The 18,990-nt window shown below is 54.6% G+C and overlaps 6 protein-coding genes across 6 annotated transcripts; 2 read left to right on the top strand and 4 right to left on the bottom strand.

Annotated features, from left to right (window-relative positions):
• Positions 1 to 567: 567 nt before the first annotated feature.
• Positions 568 to 4,344, bottom strand: TRIREDRAFT_120391 (uncharacterized protein; the record flags this gene model as incomplete). The annotated part of the gene is made up of 6 exons (XM_006962624.1): positions 568 to 2,903; positions 2,981 to 3,128; positions 3,193 to 3,310; positions 3,382 to 3,410; positions 3,497 to 3,858; positions 4,335 to 4,344. 6 exons carry the CDS (start codon positions 4,342 to 4,344, stop codon positions 568 to 570), a joined length of 3,003 nt encoding a protein of 1,000 aa, XP_006962686.1.
• An 855-nt stretch (positions 4,345 to 5,199) lies between these two features.
• On the bottom strand, positions 5,200 to 10,434 carry TRIREDRAFT_75316 (uncharacterized protein; the record flags this gene model as incomplete). Its single annotated transcript, XM_006962623.1, has 1 exon — positions 5,200 to 10,434. The coding sequence occupies one exon, from the start codon at positions 10,432 to 10,434 to the stop codon at positions 5,200 to 5,202; it is 5,235 nt and encodes a 1,744-aa protein (XP_006962685.1).
• Positions 10,435 to 11,121: 687 nt separating this feature from the next.
• Positions 11,122 to 11,770, top strand: TRIREDRAFT_21606 (uncharacterized protein; the record flags this gene model as incomplete). The annotated part of the gene is made up of 3 exons (XM_006962451.1): positions 11,122 to 11,298; positions 11,365 to 11,676; positions 11,741 to 11,770. 3 exons carry the CDS (start codon positions 11,122 to 11,124, stop codon positions 11,768 to 11,770), a joined length of 519 nt encoding a protein of 172 aa, XP_006962513.1.
• A 1,126-nt stretch (positions 11,771 to 12,896) lies between these two features.
• On the top strand, positions 12,897 to 14,960 carry TRIREDRAFT_104295 (uncharacterized protein; the record flags this gene model as incomplete). Its single annotated transcript, XM_006962847.1, has 6 exons — positions 12,897 to 12,993; positions 13,160 to 13,274; positions 13,354 to 13,409; positions 13,474 to 13,677; positions 13,752 to 14,336; positions 14,398 to 14,960. 6 exons carry the CDS (start codon positions 12,897 to 12,899, stop codon positions 14,958 to 14,960), a joined length of 1,620 nt encoding a protein of 539 aa, XP_006962909.1.
• A 377-nt stretch (positions 14,961 to 15,337) lies between these two features.
• TRIREDRAFT_104294 (uncharacterized protein) lies at positions 15,338 to 16,582 on the bottom strand (the record flags this gene model as incomplete). The annotated part of the gene is made up of 1 exon (XM_006962622.1): positions 15,338 to 16,582. The coding sequence occupies one exon, from the start codon at positions 16,580 to 16,582 to the stop codon at positions 15,338 to 15,340; it is 1,245 nt and encodes a 414-aa protein (XP_006962684.1).
• Positions 16,583 to 17,663: 1,081 nt separating this feature from the next.
• On the bottom strand, positions 17,664 to 18,113 carry TRIREDRAFT_104293 (uncharacterized protein; the record flags this gene model as incomplete). The annotated part of the gene is made up of 3 exons (XM_006962621.1): positions 17,664 to 17,705; positions 17,780 to 17,865; positions 17,951 to 18,113. 3 exons carry the CDS (start codon positions 18,111 to 18,113, stop codon positions 17,664 to 17,666), a joined length of 291 nt encoding a protein of 96 aa, XP_006962683.1.
• Between the last annotated feature and the right edge of the window lie 877 nt (positions 18,114 to 18,990).

Below are 18,990 nucleotides of genomic sequence, written 5' to 3'. Positions count from 1 at the left end.
CTTGGGGTGCTGAATTCATAGCACAAAACACATCTTGAACGGATTAGAGGAACAAGGAAAAAGTTTTGACTTCTATCGGCATGCGGAAAAAAAAAAAAAAAAAACTTCTAGCTCAGTCTAAGCCGTACCAAAAACACAACGTTTGCTATCCATCACCACAGCGGGTATACTATTTGTACATATCACAGGGAAAGCAATGAAAGAGCTTCTTTTTCTTGTTTGCAAATTTCGATGACCCTCAGAATGACCCTCAAACAACAGCGAAGGAAAGAAAGCGAGGGAAGGGAGAAGGGGTCTCTCAATTGTGAGGGCAGGTATGTGTGTGTAAGTGTGTGCGTGCAATGTACAGTAGCAGCGTGTCTCGCCCATCCTCGTCACAAACACGGTTCTTTGAAGTAATAAGAGAGGAATATTATAAAGATTAAGGATAAAGAATAGCTGAGGTTGTCGTAGGGCACCATGTCCCTTGGCTGTGTCGGTGTAGTTTCATGTTACGCTGTATTACGATATCTGCCATCTTTCTTCAAGCAGACGGCTCCGCTTCCCAAGGTCGCTGGATGACAGACGTCATTCGTTCTCCTTCGCCCGAGGGATATTTATGCGGCTACTAATCGTGTTTCTGGGGGAAATCGCCGAAGGACTGTGAACCTCCGCCGTAGGGGTTGTCGCCTCGTCTTCGAGAATTTGCTCCTCAATAATCTCCCCAGGGCCGCCCACCACGGGCCCAAAAGCATCCACCTCCTCAATCTCTTCCTCGTCGACACCTCCCATGTGATCTTCATCCTCCTCTTGAATGGTAATCTCTCCTGACCGGCGCCCCAGCCCCGAGGCGCTACCACTGCGGGAGTGAGAATGGGAACCACCAGCCCCATTTCGCATGGCTCCGTGAGGGCCCCCAAAGCTGAGACTCGGCCCCTTGAAAATATTCTTCTTCCTCTTTGCAAACATGACACCCGAGCCAAATGGATTGGGAGAACCAGGGGCTTGTGGCTGGGCTGAAGGCATACCCTCGTTATAGGAGTTGACCGGCGGCATGCGGACAAGACGAATGTTCGAAGGGAAAGCAGTGCCCGTGGGCGTCGCAGGGAGAACCTTAACCGAGTGGTGAGGTGACTGTCCACGGCCTAGCGGTGTTTTCGTCGTTGACACGGAGCCCGTTGAGCTGGTGGAAGACGCCTTGGAATGGGTGTGATGATGGTGGTGCATTGACCGGACGGAAGATACGGAAGAGGAAGTCGACTTTCTTCCCCGCAAGCCTGCAGATGAGCGACGAACCGTCCCCCGAGGTGTCAATGGCGATGGTGACAGTGACTGACGCTTATAAGGCTGCGACGTAGAAATGTGAGGCCTCAAGGGATGCTGAGATGGTGTTCCCACCGGCCCGCTTACGCTTCCCCTGAGAGATCCATAGCTGGACGACCCGTTGGCCCTCCCCAAGTGGCCGTTCGCAACGACCCCTTTGGGCAGGGGAACCGTTGCATTGGCCCCAAGGGGGTTCGTGTGAGGGTACTTGCTCGTCTGCGGCCTAGGACTGACATCATTGCTGCTCTTGGTGCTACCCTCTTTCTTGTGCAGATCAGGCACGCTCCGACTTGTGCGTCGTTCATGCCCGCGCCGCCTTCTGGTCGTGTTTTCGAAGAACCAATGCGTCCAATTCTTCCAGTGAGCGATGATGGCTTGACTAGGCTTCTTCTTCGCCTTCTGTAGACTGCTGTCGTCCTGCTGCTGCGAGCTCGGTGGAGCGCTGTGGTCGCCCAGGCCCAGGGACTCGGTGGTGGTGACGAGGTGTAGAGTCGATCCTCGAGATCTGGCGCTGCGCAGAATGCCCTCCTTAGGCGGCGGGATGGGTCGATAGTTGCGCGTTGTCGAGACCGAGCGGATCGAGTGGCTGTCAATAGAACGATGGCGCCCGTTTTCATCGGGGGTCTGCGGACCATTCGAACGACCTCCCTCCGTAAAGTACGACATGTCGTGGATGGCCAGATCGTAGTAGTGAGCGCTCCTTCGGTCCGGTCTCCCGCGGGTCCTGGGCATGGCGGGTTCTCCTAGCCTGATAAACTGCTTCGTCAGACCACCATCCTCGTCCACGTCCTGCAGCATCCGCTCGAACCGACTCGACGCCACCGAGATCCGATGGAGGCTCTTATCCGCCTCTCTTTCTTTCCTCTTCCTCTCCCTCCGACGCTGTTTTCGCTCCTCCTTCTCGAGCAGCAGCGTCCACCATCCAGCCAGGGTATCGCATTTTTGCGCAGTGACGCTCTCCATGAGCGCGTCAATGTCTACTCCAGCACTGCGCATGCGGTGCAGACATTCCTTCTCCAGGTGAGTCGAAAAAGGGGGTAGCGACTTGGTCTCGAGAATGGCCTGCTGTGCCGGCGCGTGTTCTGCCAGGAACGGATGAGCTAGGATCTCCGGCAGTGTCGGTCGGAGGAGAGGACGCTTCGAGAGAAGAGATTTGATGAGAGGAATAGCCTCGACGGGAAAGTGCTCGGGGTACTTTGCCTCTTCCGTCAGGATCTTGGTTCGGGTCACATTGTCGTCATCATCGTCAAAAGGCAGCTCTCCGCAGAGCAGGGCGTACAGGATGATGCCCAAGCTCCAGACGTCCACCTTTTCGCCCGCATACTTTTCCCCCTTGAGCATTTCCGGCGCAGAGTAGCATATTGTTCCGCAAAACGTCTGTAGGTGGTTCGTCCGCCCTTCGTACTCTCTCGTAAAGCCAAAGTCGACAAGCTTGACGTTTTCATGGGTGTCGAAGAGAATGTTTTCGAGCTTCAGATCGCGATGGACACATGACTGCATGTGGACATAGCTGACGGCGCCGACCAGCTGGGCAAATATCTTTTGCACTTTGGCCACGGGTAGGGGGCCATGATCGAGCAGATAGTTATAGAGCTCGTCACCTGAAAGTCCGCACGTGTCAGTGCACTTGTCGAGAAATCTGGAGAGTCGAAGCTCGCGTCATCCATAGAGCCCTTACCTGCACAGTACTCGAGGACCATCCACACCAAGTTCTCCGTCACGATCACCTCGTACAATCTGGCAATATGGGGATGGACGAACTGGCGGTGGTGGTGGATCTCGCGGGCGAGGTTGGAGTCGGTCCGGTTCGCCGACTTCAAGACAACCTGAACAAGCCCGTTAGTAAGAGTCGAGTGTCGATGAGTGCATGTGAATGGCAAAAGCACTCACCTTGGAGCCATTCGTGAGCTTGTGGGTGGCCAGGTAGACCTTGCCAAAGGAGCCTTTGCCAATGAGGCGGCCGAGGGTGTAATTGCCAACAGACTTGAGGTCCTTGCTCGAGAATTCGCTGCAGAGAGGCAACCACCTCGGTCAGCAACCAAGCCACAGCGCGATACCACGGGAGCACAGGACACTCACTCTAGAAGCTCCTGGTACGAAGTGGCAAGCTGGAATGGCCATCAAACATCTGTTAGCCCCCCGTCGTCTGTCCATCATGCGATTCCGCTGCAACGTCGACAGACAAAAAACCCACCTTGGCCTTTCGTCCCTGCGCCTCGGCCTTCCCCTTTGCCGTCTGCATGCCTCGTCGTCGTGCCGCGCCCGCAGCGCACGCTCTCTCGCCGCCGGCAGCAGACAAGAAGCACAGTGCCTCCAAAATCCGGCTCCGGGCCCGGGGCCTCCTGGTGTCGCGATCGAGCTCGGGTTCAGACTCCTCCTCCGCGTCTACAGGGGCCGCCTCGCTCTCGCCCCCTATGCGTGTCCTCCTCGCGGCGTCGGGCTCGGGGGTCAGGCTCCGGCTCAGCCTGCGGCGACACTCAATGCATTCGACGGCGGCGGGCTGCTGCTCCTGAGTTGGTCGACGAGCTTGTGGCGGCGGAATGGCGGCGTCGGTTGCTGTAGAATTGGCCCGGGATGGGGCAACGCGTGTTCTCGTGTGGGAGAGATTGGGGGAAAGACGAACGGACGGCAATAGCAATGGCTTATTTTTCGGGCTTGCCTTGTTTCCCCGCCGGGTCCTGGTATCTGCTCTAAGGTGAGAAGCGAGATTGTCTTTTGCTGGGAGGGCGAGGATGGACTGGGAAATTTCGACATGGGGGTCCGTGACGGTGACTTTCGGGTTACAGGTTGAATGTTGGCAGCTCAGTTTCGAGGGGGGCTGACACGGCTGACGATGCGGCACTGGGGGTGGCTGAAGGTACCTGCTGTGACCTGGATGACCTCAAGGGCACCTGTACCTGTACCTACCTACCTTAGTAGCTGTAGCCTCTTCCGCTGTAGCCGAGCCAAGGTGCTGCCTGTTTGTGAGCTGGAGCAGCGATCCATCCAATGAGACTCTCCGGAGCAATTGAACCTTGAAAAGCACAGCATACCTAGGTACATGTAGTACCTCTAAGCACAGCACAGCACAAAACGGGTACAGGTAGAGTTGAGATGGAGAGCTCTCTGCTGGAGGAGACTCGCCAGGTACCTACCTACTTAGGTAGAGGTACCTCCCCCCTCAGGTAGGTACCCGTACCTTGCCCCAGCTCAGCCACGGATTCCTCTGCCATTCCTCTCGTCTAAACCAGGAATAACTCAGGTACCGTTCAATCACTGTATGTATTCCACCCTACGACAGATGCTTTACATGATGGGATTCATCCCGAGGGATCTACAACTTCCCCAGTTACGGTTGCTTCTCGACTTCAAGCCTGTAAATGATGCTGCGTCTCTCAACGTACCGCCACTCCCGCTCGTCCAGAGGCAAAAGATGGCCCGTCCCCATTGGCTCGCACACGCAACAGGTGGGCCTCAGATGCGCTGTGACATCTTCCTCAGCGGGCGTCCAGTGCGCGTGTCATCGTACTGCTCTAGCACAAAATTACCTTGCCTTACCTTATCGACTCAGCGAGTATTCACTTGCATGGTCACCGCGACCTCGAAAACACACAAGGTACCTTATGAATATCAGTCAGGATCCGGGTCTTTGTTCAGTTAAATCAAGTTCGTGCCTCTAAACCATCAATAGCAGACCTTTTAAAATCCTCGCCAAACTCCTTCCTCTCATAAGCAACCGTTTTGGTGAACTCACAGAACCAAAGTCTCCCTCTTCTCTCAAAACACCATACCTAGGTAGCTTACAGGCGGAAAAGGACCGGATACTATACACAGTGATGTGATTACATGAAATCGTACAGTGACAACTAACAACAACAGTAGTTTCCCCCGACAGAGTACCAGAGTTTGTCTCTCCTATCATCGTTTTCTCGTGTCTTTGCCCTTCTTCTTCCCCTTCTTCTTGTCCTTGGGCAGCTCCAGCTTCGTATGCTTCAGCTCCTCCGTCATGGTCGAAAGCATGTAGTCGTCAATGTTGCCCATTCTTCCGCCCCAGGCATTATACTCTTCGATTGCGTCAACACCGGGCTCGACCGGTCCGTCCAGTATTCCGATGCCCCCGTCAAAGATGGACTTGCCCGCCGGCGTCCCTTGACGAGCCGTTGAAGTACCCGAGGCACCTCCGCCGGGCTTCTCCGTAAAGTCGGCGTCGTCCGCGAGAATCTCCTTCTCTGCCACGCGTGCGGCGGCGACATCCTCCTTGTCCTCGGCCTGTTCAAAGACGCGACCGACGCGGCGCTGATCGCTGTTGCTTTCCGATCCGCCGAGTACCAGGTCGAGAGCGGCATCTGCGGCAGCAACACCCTCGCTCATAAAGTCCACCTTTTCGCCAAGGACATCCCGGACAGAAGGGCGGTTGAACGAATCCGTATTGAACTCTCCTTCCTGTATAACCACGTCGTCGAGCATCTGCTTCTGCGAGGCCTTGCGGAGAATGTTGGCTTCAATGGTGTGCTCGCTCACGAGGCGGTAGATGTGGACGTCGCGCGTTTGGCCGATACGATGGCATCGATCCTGACACTGTTTGTCCATGGCCGGGTTCCAGTCTTGATCGTAGAAAATGACAGTGTCGGCGCCCGTCAAGTTGATGCCCAATCCTCCTGATCGAGTCGACAGGATGAAGCAGAGGATACGCGAGTCGTGGTTGAACCGGTCCGTCAGAATTTGACGTTGCTCAATCTTAGTGGCGCCGTCTAATCGGAGGTACTTGTGCCCATGGATATTGAGAAACTGCTCCAGGATGTCGAGCACCTTTGTCATTTGCGTGAAGATAAGCGCGCGGTGGCCGCCGGCTTGCAGCTTGCGCAATAGCTTGTCCAGCGCCTGGAGTTTGCCGCAGTCATACTGCAGCAGGCGTTTGTCGGGGAATTGAATGGTAAGACGCATTCGCGCTTCGTGCCAGGGGTCTGCTGGGGGTTCCTTGGGCATAAAGGGAGCCCATCGCACCGGCGCCGAGAGCTTCAAATCTTCGTCTGTAAACGCCTCGACACCTTTCCGACCGAGAATCACCTGATTGAGATCCCGAGTCACCACCGCGGGCGTGACGCACGAGAACTTTTCGATGGTGGTCTTGAGGCTATCGGCTCTCTGCTCGAGAGACGGTGATAACGCTCGCAAGAAGGCCGAATCGTTATCGAACCACTCGAGTATTTTCTTAGGAACTTGAGGCCGAGGCTTGCGCAGACGGTCATGAGCGTTGATGTTTAACAGATTGACAACGTTGCTCCCATAGATGGGCCTCTGCTGACGGCGGAGGGCATTGAGGTAAACGCAGTGCTGCAGCTCTTCGAAGCGGCCCCAGCGGGCAGCACTCTCGACGTAGGCAATGTTGGACTCCACCGTGGAAGGGTCCAGGGTCGTGTAGGCATTTTGAGCCCGGCATTTTTGCGCCTCTCTGAGATCCATGAGGATGCGATGCGAGCTCAGTTGGGTGATGCTGTCCGCCTTCAAGGTGGATAGATGCTCATGCTGAGTCGGCACCAGGTTCAAGAAACCCAAATTGACAGTGCTCATGGGGCTTTCGAAATTTGAGGGTGATCGCTGCACGGCCCTTACCGTATCCTGATATTCTGCAGGTACAGACTTGCTCATGCGAAACGAGGTCATGATGGGTCGGTCGACAAACAGGTCGGGGTGATTGCAAACTTTGCGCAACTGCATCAAGCAGTTAATGATGGAGAGGTAGTTGCCAGACGCCAGCGTGTCCCTCGTATCGCTGCGTGCCAGGAATCCATCGTACAGTTCGCGCTGCCGCTTTGACAGTCGGCAGAACTCAACGTGTTCGTATTTGGCCGGCATCTGCTTCTCCACGTCGGCTTTGAGACGTCTGAGAAGGTATGGCCGCAGAACTTTGTGAAGTTTCGAGATGATTGCCTTGGCCTCGTCATCCATCTGGTCCCTCCCGCTCTCCAGAATTTGGGACTCGGGCTTGCGGAACCAGTCGTGGAACTCTTGCAAATCTGCAAAGCCCCCGACGCCATTCTCCGCAGGCATGAGGAAGAAGAGCAGCGACCACAGCTCCGTGAGGTTGTTCTGAAGCGGGGTTCCGGTAAGAAGTAGACGTGAGTGCGTGTTAAACCCTAGCAGCGTCTGCCATCGCTGCGATTTGAAGTTTTTGATATTGTGCGCTTCGTCCAGAATCATGTAGTGCCACCTCCGTCGCCTAAACACCTGCTGGTCTTGGAGTACCAGCTGGTACGAGGTGATGCAGACATTCCATACGTCGTCGTTGTTCCATCCTTGTCGTTTTCTCTTGCGTTCTTCCTGAGATCCGTAGTAGGCGAGAATCTTGAAGCCGGGACACCACTTCTTGAATTCCATCTCCCAGTTCAGCATAACGCTGGTGGGCACGATGACAAGGTGAGGGCCCCAAACTTCGTGACGACAGGCAAGGTGTGCCAACAGTGCAATGGTCTGAATCGTCTTACCCAAACCCATCTCATCTGCGAGAATACCATTTGTGTTATTTGCATAAAGGCCGGCAAGCCAGTCGAGGCCCTGCCTCTGGTATTCGCGTAGTGTTCCCCTGAGGAGAAAGGGAACTTCTATTTTGTGGCCTGTAGGCTGCGGTGTTGATACCCTGGTAACGGCGGTGGATGATCCAGACTGCTCAGTCTCCTTTGGCGCTGTTATCTCGGGTTGGGTTTCGGGCTTCGTTTCTGATTCGGCGTCCGCTATCGTTGGTGAGGCTGTACCGTGAGAGACAGCAACGCGAACATTTGCTGCTTCTGCTTCGGAAGGAGCATCCTTCTCTGGAGCTTTCGTGGCTACAGGCTCTTCCGATCTTGATGATTCTGGTGGTGCATCAGTCATTGGAACGTCCTTATGCATATGTTTCGTATCTGCATCGGCGGGTTCGGGAGGGGCGGCGGGTTTTTTGGCGTCTTCGTCGTCGAGTTGCATGTGGCTTTGCAGGCCGTTCAACTTGGTCTCGGTCGCAGGTGTCAAGGGCCCAGCATTCTCGCCGGTTTCCTTTGCGATGTCTCCGTTGACTGAGTCAGGATGGTGGACTAGCGACATCTCATCGTCATCATCCTCGTCCATCCCGGCATTGGTCTGCGCAATCTCGGCTCCAGATGCATCAGCTTGAGCACCCCTCTCGTCATCTTGTGGGCTTTCATCATGGGTATCGAGTTTCTTCATTGCCTTCAGCTCTGATTTCCCGAAAAAGAGTCCCAAGAGACCACCAGCCTCCTCCTCAGATCCCGATTCATCTGTCGAACCCTCGTCTCCAGATTCGTCATCACTACCATCGAAGTCGCTTGAACCCAGATCGTCATCCATATCCACCGACTCATCACTTGTCTCAGCCTCGGATTCGTCCTCGTTGCCCGGGGTTCGACTCGCGTTGTCAGCCCTCGAACCTGCATCTTCGCGTTCGAGATTGGGTATGTTGGCATATTTGGCCCGTAACTGCTCCTGCGTCAAGCCCTCGTCTGCTGCGTCTTTATGGTCCTCATCCTCTTCATCTTCCGAAGACGACATCATATCGCTATCGTCCTCGCCGTCCTCGTCACCACTTTCATCAGTCTCTCCTGAAGACAAGCGGGACTCGTCTCCTTCTTCCTCCTCGCTAGCGCTGTCGCTCAAGTCGTCAAAGCCATCCTCATCGTAGAGAGATTCTGAATCCATGCCACCAGCGCGCCGAGCTTGCAGTTTCTGCTCCGACAGACTGACTGCCTGATTAAGCGCAGCCTTGACTCTCTTTTGCTCTTCTGCCTCCCATTGTATCAATCGCCGCCTGTTGACCTCTGCACGAACATTCTCCCAAGTGCCAAATAGCGATCTGAGAACAACTCGATAGTGTGCCAACCACGAGGCTCTTGCTTCCGCCTCTAGCTCTTCGGCCGTTTTGGGCTGGCGCCGTATCCATTCTTCGCGGCACGCTTCGGCTAGCTTTTTGGCGGTTGATCGATGCCGCTGCTGTTCCACCACCATGAGCTTTCGAAAGTTGGCTGCGGCCCTCGTCATATGGTCTTGCCGTGCCCATTGTCTTGGCGGTTCTTCCTCTCCTTCGGGTACGAACAGAGAGCACCGCTGCATGGACAGGAGCCCTCCCGGCTCAACCTCCTTCTCGATGCGTAGTATTATGCGGGCGTCATGTCGCGCCGCTTCGTCCGTGTAAGGTGGTCCATCCTCAGATACCATGAGGCCACCTTCTTCGACTGGGATATCTCCCGCTCGGTTCCAGAAATCGTCAAAGTCGGCTCCTATTCGAGGTCGTTTGCGTACCTGGTCCGGATGCACCAAGGGAATCACGCCAAGCCGGGACCCAACCCTCAGCTTGACTCGGGGAGACTTGCCAGAGCCTTCGAAGGTATTGTGATTTGCGGCATTGCCCGCAGCTTCTTGTTCAATTGCATCGCTAAGCCGTGTTCTTCGCGTTCGTGTGGAGTGTCTGAGGGGTTGTGGCGGAGGAGAGGGAGTTCGTCGGCGGCTTGGCCGTGAGGATGGCCGAGGCTCGGGAGCAGCGCCTTTCTTGGAAGCGTGTCTCGAACTTGATTCGGATGGCGTGGTGCTGGCTGATGTCGTCTTGCTCGTGGATTTCTGTTTGGTGGCGCCGACTCCCGCGGGCTTGCTGGACTTGCCATTTGTGAGCGGGCTGGCTTTGGGCGTGCTCCCGTTCGATCCATTCATCGAATGACGGGTATTACGCTTCGGGTTCGCGTGAGCCGGCTCGGCCGGGGTGGACAACAGGTTGATTCGGCCGGATTTGCGCCGTCCGTTCTCAGTGAAGGATGTCGGGCCATCCGCCTCGATCTTCTTCCACGGTGGCGAGATGGGCTTCAGCTTGCGGACGGCGGGCGGCGGCGGCGTCGCATTCCGGGTTCTCAGCCTCTTCGCAGGCCGCTCGCCGTCGTCCACACGAGCATCGTCCGCGGCCTCTGCCGGCTGCGGCACGTGGCCATTCGTCTGGGCCGGCGTCGCGTCCTGCTGGCCATGGCCGTTCGTTCGAGCCTTGCCGGCGGCTTCCCGACCCTCGGGCTCGACGCGCGGCGCGTCACTGGATGGAGCGTTCAGCGTTCCGTCGGCGGGCGAGGCAGCCAGAGGATCCGCGTCGGGAAGCACATGGTCTGGCGACGCGGTCTCGAGCATAATCGCAACGTGGAGCTAGGGGACGTCGCAGGCGAAAACTCTGTGAGGCTATCATTTGGCGGGGAGAAATTGACATCTACGGATTCGTGGCGATTTACCGAACATTCGGACAGAGTTTGCACATGATCAGAGGCCTGGGCGGAGCGCTGCGGCGGTTTTTGCGAGGAATTGCAGTCTGCTCAGCAAAAAGTTTGGAGCAGGAAGAATCTCGACGGCGCCATGGTAACCTCAGGTAAGGTGGTGCGAAAAGAAGAGTGGAGGGCGCTGGAGGGGCTGGAGTACCTGCCGGTACCTGGAGTCACCAAGCTGCAGCTGTGCTTTACCGCGATCGCTGCCCCGGTTTCGCGCGGGTGGGGTCGTCAGCTGTTGTAGCCCGCGAGTACCGGCGCTCTGCGAGGCGGCCCGTCTCAAACCCCGTGTCGTAATTCCCTCCCAGCTGCAGAGAAATCCGGGCTTTGATGCCTGAGGCAGCACAGCTCGAGGGCGATTGTCGATTCAACCTCAAATCCAACCAATCTGGAAGTCTGTTGAGGTCATCACGGAGAGCAATTCCGGAACACAGCAATTGGGCGCCGAAGCTACGGTCAATCCGCCCAAGGTGAGCGCTCCGAGTCCATGTTATGATTGCTAGAGAGCTGGTCGCGAGAAAAGCGAACTCCCCAGCTGACCATGCCCCGTCCTCAATAGATGCTCCCGCAACGACTTGTGCGAGCTTCGGCTCTGCGCAACACCCTGGCCGCCAGCCGAAGGCTCCCCACGATCCAGCGACGAGGCTTCCTGCCATCCCAATTCTCCGATAAGAAGGTCATCGATGAGAAGTACCCCGAGTTCCCGCGACTCAGCGAGGCCCAGGATCCTGGAATGGTTCGTGATGCTCCAGCGTTGTTTTGAAAGGGAGCTGTGGGATCTAATACAGACCATTTACTGTAGAACGGAGGCTACATCAACCCGCCCAGAATCAAGCGACAGTTCCGCGACCCATATGCCACCTGGTGGGACCCTCAGGAGCGACGAAACTTTGGCGAGCCAGTTCACGAAGACAACGACGTGCTGGGCATCTTCTCCCCCTGGGAGTACACATGGACCACCACGGGGCCCGGTCTGATCATGGTTGGAAGCTTCATTGCCGTTTTCTTGGGCGTCTCTGGACTTGTCTATCTCAACTACCCTGACCGAGTTGCCTACCCCAGGGAGTTTGAGAATGGCCTGGAGCGAGAGTTGGGCGGCCCAGGAGCCGTAAGAGTAAGTGGCATCTTGTCTGATGAATATAAACTGGACCTGGCACGTGCTGACACTGGGGCTGCAGGCGCGAATGGCTGGTGATGAGGACCCGTGAGGTTTTCTGTTAGTTTGTACATAATCAAGAATAAAAGCTTTTTACAAGTTGGTGCTTCTTCCACGAAGCAAATGTTGGCATGACGCGATCTCTCAGATGATGAGGCAGGCTAAGGAGTCATTCCAGCGCCTTCAGGAAAAGACATTACTGCTCTGCATCACGCCTTGCGGACCGTATGTGCAAAGGGGGACGAGTGTCAACATATGGTTGGACTAGGCTCGTCTCACGTCCAGTTTCTTCAAGTCATATGTTCCAGGACCGGGAAGATGTCTGCAAATTGGATAGTTTTTCTTTCGTAGCTGCCCTCGATCAACCTGGGACGCGATACGCCTCAGTTCAAGTACTTGATCTGAAGTACCGTATGTTTAGGCTGATATCCGATGGGATGCCCCCAAATACAAGGCTCGTCAACCTGATTATGAGACAATTCTTTCACCTACGTCAATCTCGGGTCATTCTTTGCAAGAAACACGATCAGTCCATCTCTCAGGAGCCTGTCGTGTTTTTCTGCTGAGACCATTGGGCTTCCCCTCGACAGTATGTTGCCCCTTGGCTAACTCTCCTCCACGCCTACCTGGCCTACCTGACCTACCAGGGAGGCGGTCTTCTTACCTACCTATCAAAGGGCCTCCACGTGGCTGCGATGCTCTAATCAACAAATTCCTTCCTCGCAAGCTTCTTCTTTCTGACTGTCTTCCAGGTTCTGCTGGCCTTGTTCCTCGGCAACCAGAGCGATCGGTGCAGGAAGCAGCGAGAAGCGAGCTCTCAGGAGAATAAGCGAGTCGATACTCCATCGGAAGTCTCTCGCGCGTGCAGCTGCCGATTCCGAGGCCACTCGCTCTTTGCCGAATGAGCGTCACGACGGCCCTACAGATATACCGATAGCGTTGCCCTGCCACCTGATCAAGTTGTCGCCTACTATATGTCTCGAGGCATGACCGTATCCAAAGCTGCAGCTTGGATTCTCACCTCCTCAGAGCCGACCTTGGAATAGCAGGGGACACATTTGGCCTCCTCAGCACCGCTCTTTGGCGCGTCTCCTCTGCGTTTGATTTGTTCTTCCACTTCTCTCTTCCCTGATATCTCTTCTTGAACTGCCGGCTGCGTTGTCGAACTCGTGCTCACGATGCGGTTCGAGGACTGGGATGTCTTGCTCTTCCCGCGGGACTGCAAAGTCCCCGTGAAAGAATTCAAGGTGGCCTGCCATGTCATCCACGATGCCGGTATGTGCTCTCTCCAGCGTTTTCGTGCGCTCAAGTTCGCCGTTGGCCATCCTCTCCGTGTTGCGTGGCTAACGGAGCGAAGAAATCAACAGCTCCCACGGTTCTTTCGGCCTGCCCACGGTCTGCTGCTTCATACCAAGCTTGCCTGCTGGGACTCCCTTCCAAGTCTCGATTCACTCCTGGTCATCGCCCACCGTCAGCCAGTTTACCAGATGCTACAGCAAGTATGGCGATGATGCCAACTTTGAGGCCCGCGTCTTCGTTGACGGACAGTTGGTTGCGTGAGTCCTCGTCCTGGCTCTGCTGCTGCTGCTACCGCCCAGTGATTCGCCTCTGTATGCTAATAAGTTTTGCTTCCAGCTCTGCGCGTCTCGATCAAGACAAGGACTGGCCGCACATTATCGTTCACAGCTTCGGTAGGAAGAACCACGCCTGCGGTAGACATGGCCGTGATACGCATATGCTGATGAGCTGCCATAGGTGTCTCGAAGAACGGAGACCTCGAGCCTCTGAGGTTCCCAAGCTTTCGCCAGGAGCTTCTTCGACAGAATCACTGGCATCCCGCCGACAACTTTGGCCGCATCAAGATTGTGATTAGCGAAGGCTTCCCGCGCGACTCTCTGTCGCTGCCCATGGAGCGGGTCAAGAATGTTGTTGCGTTCTCCTTTCAGCATGCGCCTCTTGGTACGCTGCTTCCGCCCCGGGTTCTTTTTGATTACAATGCATACAATCAAGCTAACGCGAACGTGTTTGGATAGAGATCCTGGAGAATTCTTGCATCGCCTGGCCAAATCCAAGCATGTGGCGACGGATCCCAGCCCCTGCAACGAGGGCTGTTCAAGCTTATCCGTCTGACGATACTGACTCACATGCCCATTCTCCAAGAAGGAAATACACTCGGACAAACGCAAACCCTCCTTCTTCCTCGACTGAGCACCTCAGCAGCACAATGAACAGCCGAAGCGTCCGGCCGAGTCAGAGGATGTCTAGCTTCCAAAGCAGCAACACTCGCGCTGCCTCTGGAAGCACCAGCACCGGCACTCTGGAGACTATCAGTGACTCAAACACCTACTTTGAGTGGCTCAATGGCATGGGCACCGGAACAGCTGATTCATATCAGCTCGTTGAGAACGATCTATTCGCACCAGGCCAGCACGGAAGACGGCTTCCCAGTGCCGGTGTGCCACCATACATGTCATTGGGCAATAGCATGGGACCATATCTGGACCAAAGCCTGGAATTGCAGGACTTCCGAAACGAAGTCAGCCGCGACCAGTTTGACTATCTGAGGTCTACCGCCCAAGTTTCGGGCGTCGAAGCCGTTTGCAGCCAGGAGACACAAGGTATGAATGAAAGACGGAGCTTGTTCACAACCATTAGTAGGCTCTAACGTTGGAGACATAGATCTATTCTTGCCTCGGCTGTCCCAGGACAACATGTTCACGATGGATACGCCCACTTCACTGGCTCACTCGCTGCTTAACCAACCGATGCCAGCCAACCTCTTGGGCAACAGTACTCGTGCTGCAAACCCTGAGGCAAGGCCTAACCAGGCAGACGACCTTCACCAGGCACCAGATCCATCTCCCTCGAGTGACTCTACGACGTCCACCTCCCGCAACAATATTTTTGGCGCGAAGAAGACCGCTCGACGGCCCCAAAAAGCGCACAACATTGGTGCGCAAGTCGAGTCAAGCAGCTCCGGATACATATCGTCTCTGCCAGCCGCCAACCAGCATCTAGTCTCGGTCGAAGAGTATGTCACTGCTTTGGAAGCCCGTCTGGCCGAAGACACGGCTGTGGGCGATTCAGCACCGACCTCTACCGGCAAGGGAACAAAGAGAAGCCACGATTCGGCATCTGGTCCTGGAAGCGCCGTGATGAGCGACAAGGACCAAAGACGGCCAAGCCCTCGAGCTCACATCACGGCTCTACTCGCGCAAAGCCCAACATTCAACAACCAATAGCGGGATCTCTTGCCGTGATTATTCTAACTCACTAGTTGAAGCAGTGGATGAGCATCGGGTGGTAATTAAAAGTATGTACACGATCAAGGTACTTGCTTACGAGGATATATCAGTTCGTGAGCAGCCAATAATGTACGCCAAAGACAGTTCATTTTGCTTTGTATGTCATGGATGCGTACATACTAGTTATGAGGAGAATGGGAAGACTACAGCATCTTCGCATGTTTACATGTCACAATAACAAGGATATGAAAGGGGAGAGGGCGCAAGGACTAAAAGACTCAATTCGCAGATACTCATGAATATCAAAACTTGAACTCCAAATCATACACTCTACTCTACACTTGACATTTCCAAAAGCAACACCTCACCCTGTCCTATTTCTTCTGGGGGATCAAGAAGCCGTCATCGTCGAGGAATCGAATCGGCTCGTCTTCATCAAAGCGGGCCAACTGCTGCCTCCAAAATCCAACCTGGTGATCCAAGTCGAGAACCTTCAGAAGGCGTTCCCACTGGGAGGCATCGTTCCTCTCCAACTCCTTGAGCACATCCGTAGCCACTTGGCGGAAAGCCGCGGTATCTCGCGTGGCAATCTCGACGATTTTGCAACCAATCTCGGCCCAAGACTTGACGAAATCGATATCGAAGCTCATGGGCGGATACCTGAACTCGAGCGTGGACGGCGTTCCTTCAAGATTGTCAGTGGTCCCAGGAGCAGGCTCCGAGGCGGTTTCGCCGTTCTTCTCGCGAGTGCACAGAACCAAGCTGGCCTTTTGGCCTTCATACGAGAAGAGGCCCATCGAGAGCCTCCATATGCTGTCAGTTAGCCAAATCTCGTTCAGGGCAAGGTGCAGTCTCTTGGGTTCGTTGCTGTTCCACTCAGCTGGCTTCATGCTGGCCAAGTCGGGCACGTGCTGGCGCAGCTCGGGGCTTGCGATGGCATCAGTGACCTCGTCGTGGTACCTGTCTGCAAAAGATATGAACTTTGACCTCTTGGAGATGGGGATGAACCAGTACCGGCTCTCTGAGCGCTCCTCGGAGGCAAACTTCTTGAGCAGGGGCAGTTCGAGGAGCATGACGAGGGTGGCGGCCTTTTTGGCAATGCTGAGCGTCATGCCGCTCTTGACACCTACATGGAAGTGGAGGCCGCATTCGGTGTGCGCCGAGATGGGGAGGCCGGACTTGCGGATGGCGCCGAGGATCTGCTTCGTCTGGGGGAGGCCGGCGCGGAGCTCCGTCTGGGAGAGGATGGGGGAGGTGATTTCGAAGCCGTGGGCGAGCCTCTCGCCGTCGTCGTCGGTGGGCACGTTGAGCCATTCCCTCTTGACGAAGTAGTACAGGTCTTCGATGGGACGGTTGGGCAGCTGGATAGGGGTTGCCGGGTTCAGGACGCGGACGTGGGGGAGGCGGTGCTCGGCGGGGGCGTCCTCGCAGATGATGCAGGAGGCGGACGGGCGGTGGATGCAGTGGGCGGCGATGGGGAGGTTGGGGACTTGTTCTGCGAGGGTCAGTGCGAGGGCGCGGAGTTTGTGGGCTTCGAGGGCGAGGCCGGATTGTTCGCCGGGTTGGAGGTGGACGATGAGTTCGAGCTCCCAGCCGAGGGTGATTTCTTGGCTAGACATTCTTTTGGTGATTAAGGGGGGGTTTCGGAGGGTGTAAGTGGTGCTGGGATGGTGTAAGTGGTCTTGGGATGGTGTAATTGATGTTGAGATTGTTGAGTATGATATTGGAGATGGTGGTTGAGATTTGGGATTTGGGAGGCGACATGATGGGATAGATATAATTGAAGTCTTGTTGCATGTTTGCAGCCATTTTGGTGTTGTTCTACGAGGTTGTGTTGAGTGCTGTATGGGTTCACGATACTTTGAACGTGGTGTTGAGGGTTGTGGGAGTTCAGTCGTATATGGAAACATGTCGGTTACGTTCAGACATCAAGTACACCACATCTCCATTTGAACAGTCTGTTATGTTTGAAAGTCCAAAAGGGGAGCACTGTTGATTTACTTTTTGATACAATTACTCGCTCAACAGAGGAGATGGGATCAACGTTCAGCCCTACCTTGTAAGATCTGGAAGTTGGTTCATTGCAAAGCTGACTCCCTCAGGCAGTTGGACTTATCATCCAGCAGCGCGTATCAGGGAAGTTACACACATCAGAGAGTTCAACGTATCAAAGTCGAACAGGCAGTAATACCCCTGAGCAACTACTGAACATTGCAGCCTACCAGGTTCGGACTAACCAGACCATGAATGTCACTGGCTATCGAGTGACTATGTCTTATTTTCATGTCAGCTCTCATATACCCAGAGTCCGTGTATATGTCTAACTACTAGCTCCCATAGTCATTGTTTTAACTTGTTGAACGCATCAGACGGTTCAACGCATCACAGTTCAACACATCAGACAGCTCAACGCATCAGACATTGGACTTACTACCTAGAGTTACACTGGTGGTACTTGGTCACTTTAGCAACAATCACATATCGTACTTGAACGATGGGAGTCAGATGAGATCATTAACACATTGAAATCTTGATCATTGTATCTCCTATCTTAGCAGATCCTCAAACAGCCAAAGCAGTGCGTGTATTCAGAGACTTGGCTTCCAACGTCCATGTTCTCCAAATTTTCAGTACACAGTAAGTAAGCTTTCCATGATCTTGTCGGTACATTGTTCCGAATTGGCAGAGCCACAGTCGAGCTTAGATCCCCGCAGGCGTCTGGCAGAGCAAATCCTGGCCGGCCTGTCGAAACATACATAGTGAGCTTCATATCAGCCAATCGATCAAGGGAGCAAAAAAACGCAATTGTGACTTACAACAGGAATGGCGCAGCAGCGAGCACGCTGTCCGCCAGCAGCACAGACAGCCTCGAAAGTCTGGGCATCAGGCACAGGGCTGGAAGCTACATTTCCCCCCAAAGACAGTCAGTACTTGTTACGGTCCAAACAGGAGCTTTTCAAGAAAGGGAAGGGGGAGGTGTTCCGTACGGGTTTGGCAGTCAAGGTCTGCGACGCCGAGAACGTCGGTGGCGCAGCACTGAGGGGTGGACGTGAGGCCAGAGCAGACGGGGCTTCTGGGGAGCTTCATGTTCGGCTGCGGGGCGGCGAGGATGCCGGCGATGAAGAGAGCGACGGTAGCAAAGGACTTCATTTTGAATGGAGTGAGAATTGAGTCGGTTCGGTTGAGAACGATTGTGGAACGAAAGCGAACGTGGTTTGTGGGGGAAAAAGTGATATCTTGGAATGTGTTGTTTCTGGTGAGCTGCTTTGTGATGTCGAGACACTTTGGAGAGAGATTGAACGGGATATTTATATTCAAGTCATGTATATGGCACAGCTATGTCTACATCGAAGGCAAACAGGCTTCTTCTACTCTGACAGTGTTGGTAACCCAATTAGCTGCCAATCAATCTCACCTCTTAGAAACTCAATCGCATCGTCGACCTTGGAGTAGACTTCTTTGCATAAAGTTTCATCATCATCTCTCAATCATCCGGGCAGGGATATACATGCAGAGAAGTTGTTAAAGGACAGGGAATGAGCCGACATGGTTGGTGAGACGGAGCGACGATCTGAATGTTGTTGGCTTTCATGCTGAGCTGGCAAAAGCAACCGCTGTGTTCAATTTGACGCCACAGATATGATCGTCCTCAGCAGCGATGTATTTATAGATGATGTTCAAATTGAAGTTTTGTTTACTCGCCATTTGAGGTCCAAGATTCCGACAAGTCGGCATAAGACAATGTGTGTTCAACCTCTCTTGATCGATTGAAAATCGAACCCATTGCAACCTCATCCAGTCCACCAACTGCAACATTCACGTTCCTAGGGCAAGGCATGTCGAGATAGCTCTACAGGCATCTTGGTTTGATGTTATCCTCTCCAGAATGGCCTCCTAAGACGGCCGTCAGCTTGGCCGGGATTGTTTGTGGCGAAACGTCCTGGGCATGCCGACGGTCCGAAGACAGGGGCGCAAAGAGGTCAAAAAACAGGGAACTTGGTCTTTCTCCAAACGCGCCTATAGCTGA

This window comes from Trichoderma reesei, assembly GCF_000167675.1.
Source record: "Trichoderma reesei QM6a unplaced genomic scaffold TRIREscaffold_3, whole genome shotgun sequence".
In the NCBI taxonomy this organism is placed as follows: Eukaryota; Fungi; Ascomycota; class Sordariomycetes; order Hypocreales; family Hypocreaceae; genus Trichoderma; species Trichoderma reesei.
Note: the sequence above shows the minus strand (reverse complement) of the source record. Positions and strands in the feature narration are given on the sequence as shown.